At 47.2% G+C, this 5,248-nt stretch overlaps 1 protein-coding gene across 1 annotated transcript; it reads left to right on the top strand.

The window, feature by feature from the left end:
- The first annotated feature begins 1,274 nt into the window (after positions 1-1,274).
- Positions 1,275-2,551, top strand: LOC123158443 (uncharacterized). The gene is made up of 5 exons (XM_044576432.1): positions 1,275-1,529; positions 1,641-1,787; positions 1,885-2,016; positions 2,118-2,237; positions 2,363-2,551. The coding sequence occupies exons 1-5, from the start codon at positions 1,275-1,277 to the stop codon at positions 2,549-2,551; spliced, it is 843 nt and encodes a 280-aa protein (XP_044432367.1).
- Positions 2,552-5,248: the final 2,697 nt, after the last annotated feature.

Here is a 5,248-nt window from a genome sequence, read left to right as displayed (position 1 = left end):
GGAGCCACCCGGGCCAGCGCCGGGGGCGACCACCGGCGGCGGCGAGCGGACAGAGGGGGAACGGGAGGCCCGCGGAGGAGGGGCGCGAGCTCCGCCCCGGCCACCTCCCGGGGAGGCGGCGCGAGGCGGGTCTGGACGGGGGAGAGGGGAGGGAGGAAGGGGGCGGAGGTGGAGCGCGGGGCCGGCGGCCGGCGGCGGCGGGAGGTGGGGAGGGGGGAACCCTAGTCGCCTCTCTCCCGCTCGAGGTGTTCGGCCCTCGGCAAGATTTGAGTTCCTCCTTAAGTTTCAATCATTGAAACTAACATTTTTGCATTTGCAAATTCCGATTTTCTCGGTCGCGAGTATCAAGCCCACTGTTGGCCTTCGCCGACGCCAGAAGCCCTTATATATCTTGCAGGCCAGGGCCGCCGTCGCACGTCGCTCGATATCTAATTCCAGCGGCGAAGGTGGCGTATGGGCTCGCTCCGGTGAAGGAACCCACTGCGTCGGCAAGCTACCGTTACCGCGCCAGTTGTCCACTTCCGAAAAACCTTCACCATCGCCTCCCGTCCCTCCGCCGCCATCGCGCGCGCGTGTGCCAGAGAGAGAGAGAGAGAAAGAGAGAGAGAGAGAGTTGGGGGATGAAAAGAGGAATTGGGAACAGAGGGATGGGGAAGCGGCTAACTTAACGACTGTAGTCATCTGCTTTGACCGAAGTGGCACCTTACTGGTGGGGCCAGGCATGTAAGAAATCGTGTTAACTGCCGCAAAACGGTTATTTGTGTTTATTGAGAAAATTTACAAGTAAAATGACAGATTTTTGGGACGCGCTAGAAATGTGGTGGCAAATCCGAACGCAAATTTCAAATGTGGTGGTATTTTACAATTCACTCCTCGGCAGGCAGAGCTTTGACTGGATTTGCCGTGTTGCAGTGACAGGTCACAGGTACTTGTACTATACAAGGGCGGTTGTACTACCCCATTGAAACCGCCCACATACGGCACACGCGTTGCAGTGAGGAACTCACATCGATGAGCCTGCTCGGCCTTACGAGCCTGCGGTTCTTCTATATATATGAGCGCACGCCCGGCCTTACCAGCTCCCAATATCAACGAGTCCATCAGATTTCCAGCCAACAAAGCTCAGCAGCAACCCAGAGTGGCAGAGTCCCACACCAATCCCGCCCCAAATCCTCGCACCCTCCTGCAGGCAGATGGAGACCATCGTAGCGTCGAGCTCTCGCAGGCCTAGCCCGACGGATCGGTCCAGGGCGCTCAGGATCTCTACCGGCACCATGCCGCACATTGCTCTCTACCAGGGCGCTGCGGTCACGGCGCTCGGCGTATTCGACGAAGGGTCCGTAGCGAACGTGCTCGAGCTGTCAGGGACGGTCGACCCCGCGGTGCAGATCACCGGCTACCACGCGCACCCGGTGGAGGAGACTCCCCCTGTGCGGGCTCGCTTCTACGTTGGCCGGCACCATCTGCTCGACGGCGTCGCCGAGATCGCGCACCGTGCTTTACTTTACTCGCGCGGGGCGTCCCACCCGGTAATTACAATTTCTATTCTACAATTTGTCTAGGATGGAGGGTGTATTTATTTATTAGTACTACTCGTAGATTACTTGTTGTCTAACTAAGCGACTTTTAATTTTGTACAGATTTTCATCACAGTGGGCTTAAGTGCGGCTGGAATTCTCCTGTTTACAGCAATAACACCAAAGGATCATGGTTGGCACAATATTGCGTTTGAAGCAATCAGAATTTGTTTCGTCTCTCTGGAAGCCTGGCTGCGCGCACCCAGCAAGGTACAGTATAATAGTAAGACCAAAGCAGTACGTGCCATGCCATGTATACATGAGAAAGGAATGTGAGTGGCAGGAAATACTGAATTATTTTCCGCAGATGAACGAGGATGAAGGCAGTCGAGACCCGCTCATGAAATTGGTCGACACGCTTATAAACAACAAACGGTTTTGGGATTCGGTAAGGCAAACGGCACACAGCCCCTTGGATGCACAGAAGATTCTTCATTTAGTAAGTTCCATGGCTGTTTCCCTGCTTTTTCCATACTTCCATCAGTCTAGAGCTTAGAGAAATGAACTAGCAGTATTTCCCTCCCTCTGCATGATCCGTAGCTGGGGAACGGCCTGCCAGTGTTGTCCGGAGCTTCTCAGGTACTGTCGATGGCTTATTACCAGGCTCGCATCAAATTCATACCCGAGGCCCGCCGAGTTTCAGAGCATGCCACCAGAGCGGTATTTCTGTCATCACCACCTTAGTTATTTGAAAACAAAAGAGTTTTTTGCATTTCCCTTCTTGATTAATCAAGAGCTGAATTGCTACAGGATATCTCATTGCTACAATACTCTGTGTTTTTCAGCTGGAGAGTGGCCTGTCCGTGACAATCAGAGCTTTCAGTGTTCGCCGGGTCGCTTTTACAGCACGCTTCATGTCTAAGATCCGTCGAGTTTCCGCCGGAGAAGAAGACCAGGCTGCCGCAGGTGCCGTGGAGATGCAGGGCTACGGAGGCGGTGATGCTGGGCAGCAGGAGGCAGACGAAGGCGTCTAGGTGCGTGCATGGCCACCCAAGACCCCATTCAGAATATTATGTTATGTATATGTGTGTATTCTGCCCAACTGAATTCTACCTCACTGCCATTATCATTTCGTGATGTATCTGATCCTATGCATCTACTTCGAACGCCTTGCCCGAGCAATAAACCATGCTATGTATTATCTGGTGATTTGGATTATTGTTAAGTGCTCTAGTATTATCCGGTCAAAAAAATGCTCTAGTATAACATTTATACCGTGATGCAATTGCAACATAATTTGATGCATGAGATTTGTTTTTGTGACGGTTCATTGTGAGAATTGATACAACTACTGGGAGGGGAAAAGGATGAGCTTCAGAGTTGTGAGAGAGTGAAGTCATACACAAAGGCAAGATGAACCCACCAGGAATACAATCAAACTAGATGATGCGGGGGATACTCGTGATGGTCTATCGATGACGTGCCATACCGAGGATAACCATAGACAATTCTGGTATATACCGCGTTTGATTTGGAACGTTCAAAATGCAATGATAAGATGAAATATACTATCAATAGTACAGTCAATGGTCTAATTACCTAGCAAACATTATCTATGCAAATTTCGACTTTTCAGAGTGAACAAAGCATGTCTCTCCATAATTGTGAATACTTTAATTACGCCACAGAGCATGCAACATTAGAGTCTCATACTTCATCACCAACTTCTGAACATGTCATTTTTATGTGATGGAGAAAGTGAAAACACATTATAGTACAGCTAAACAGAATGATCTGTTGGCAAACAAGTGTATACATAATCTAGCAACCTGCTACTCGTAAAAAATCTTAAACTATCAAACTACCACATACTATAGCAAAAAAAAATGTGCCTGTGTACCCTTTTCGAAGTCACCTCAATTTCAGGAAGCATAAAATACATTCTGTTGCGGACCAGGATCCTGGAAGCTACAAAATGATAGTAATAAATGCATAGACAAGTCAATATGTGGACAACTGTCCATGGGAGGCTTCAAGTGATAAGATGATGTAAAATTAACCAAAAACATCCCAGTGGTAGTTACCAATCAACTAAACTAACTCTCCCTCCGTCCGGAAATACTTGTCATCAAAATGGATAAAAGGGGTATAAAGGGGTATATGTACCCCTTTTATCCATTTTGATGACAAGTATTTCCGTACAGAGGGAATATTTCTTCCCATCGGACAATCATAGAAATAGTCAAATGAACTCAGCGTACACAGCTATGACACAAAGGAGATATTGACCACAATGTGGTGAAAGAGATGATAAAAGGAATTTATCCGCAATCCAGAGTCCAAGCCTATCAGAAAGCAAGACAAAAATATTGGTTCTCAGCACCTTCATGCATCAATCTTTGAAATTGTTCCCCACACATGTCTCAATAGTCAATACCCACTGTCCTGGAAAAAATTGTTTCATGTACGGACTGCACCAGTTGAATTTTAGTATTTCTAGCATGTGTCCTACTTGATCAGATACATCAACCTACCCGATCAGATTTTGCTCACCATGAACCCAACTCTGTTTCCTTGCTCTCACACTTACTCAATCAGGCCTTGTGCTATACTCAAGCCGACGCAGCATGTCTCTGGTAAACCTTTCCCTGCCTCAGAGTCCACTCTCGGAGCTCACTGTATACGTCATAAGCCACACCTGTAAGTATTTTCAAGCTTAAGGTCAGTATTCAGATTCAGGAAGCATTCTTAGGTATTAATTGTTGAGATATAAAGAAGCTAATTCTTTTAAAAAAGTTAACATACTTTATTGTTTTTGATAGTGCATCCCCAATGTGTTTGCTCTTTGACTTCAATATGACATTTAAAACTTACTGTCACATATTACAATGTATGTCTATTCACTGCTCTTCGGAACTGATCAGAGTTATATATCAGTATTATATATCAATACGTCTTTTGTCCTATTAGAAATGAAGCTCTGGAGCGAAAGTACCCTACCTGTGACCACTTCTTAATGTAAATTGATACCCGTCTTTTGTGTAAACTCCCTGATTCAGGAATAACAGCTAGCATCTCAGGTCCCTTGATCATTGCTTCAGATTTTTACTGTATTAAAATTTAGTTAAGCAGTCTAACTAGATCAGTAGTTCTCACATGTTCTTGCGGTTTAGTAGCTTGCCTTGTTAATCATTGTTAAGGAGCTTGAGCTTCTGAAGTGCGAGTTACCGGGCAAGTTTGTCGCGGGCTGCATAATCGCTAAGCTCCCCAATTCCTGGAGAAACTTTGCCACCACTCTGAAACATCAGAGGCGTGAATTCTCTGTGGAGGATGTCATTGGCCATCTGAGTGTCGAGCAGAATTCGAGGGCAAAGGACTCGCACGGAAAAGGGGCCGAAGGGACTTCTGTTGCCAACATGGTGAACTAGAGGAACCTCAACTCCCACAAGTTCAAGGGAAACAACGGTGTCCAACAGAATACCGACTTCAAGAAGAAGGGTAAGAAGACCTTCAAGAAGAACAAGAAGGATGAGGGCTGCTTTACTTGTGGTTCGACTGAACATTGGGCCAACAGGTGCCCAAACAAGTTTAAGAAGTCAGGACAGGACTCCAAGTCTGTCAACATGATTGTGGGCAACAATGAGAATGGTGCATCTGGGTACGGTAATCTATTTACTGTTTTTTCAGTGTTTCAGCCTACCGATTGGTGGGTGGATACAGGTGCAGGTGTT

This window comes from Triticum aestivum, chromosome 7B (assembly GCF_018294505.1).
Source record: "Triticum aestivum cultivar Chinese Spring chromosome 7B, IWGSC CS RefSeq v2.1, whole genome shotgun sequence".
In the NCBI taxonomy this organism is placed as follows: Eukaryota; Viridiplantae; Streptophyta; class Magnoliopsida; order Poales; family Poaceae; genus Triticum; species Triticum aestivum.
Note: the sequence above shows the minus strand (reverse complement) of the source record. Positions and strands in the feature narration are given on the sequence as shown.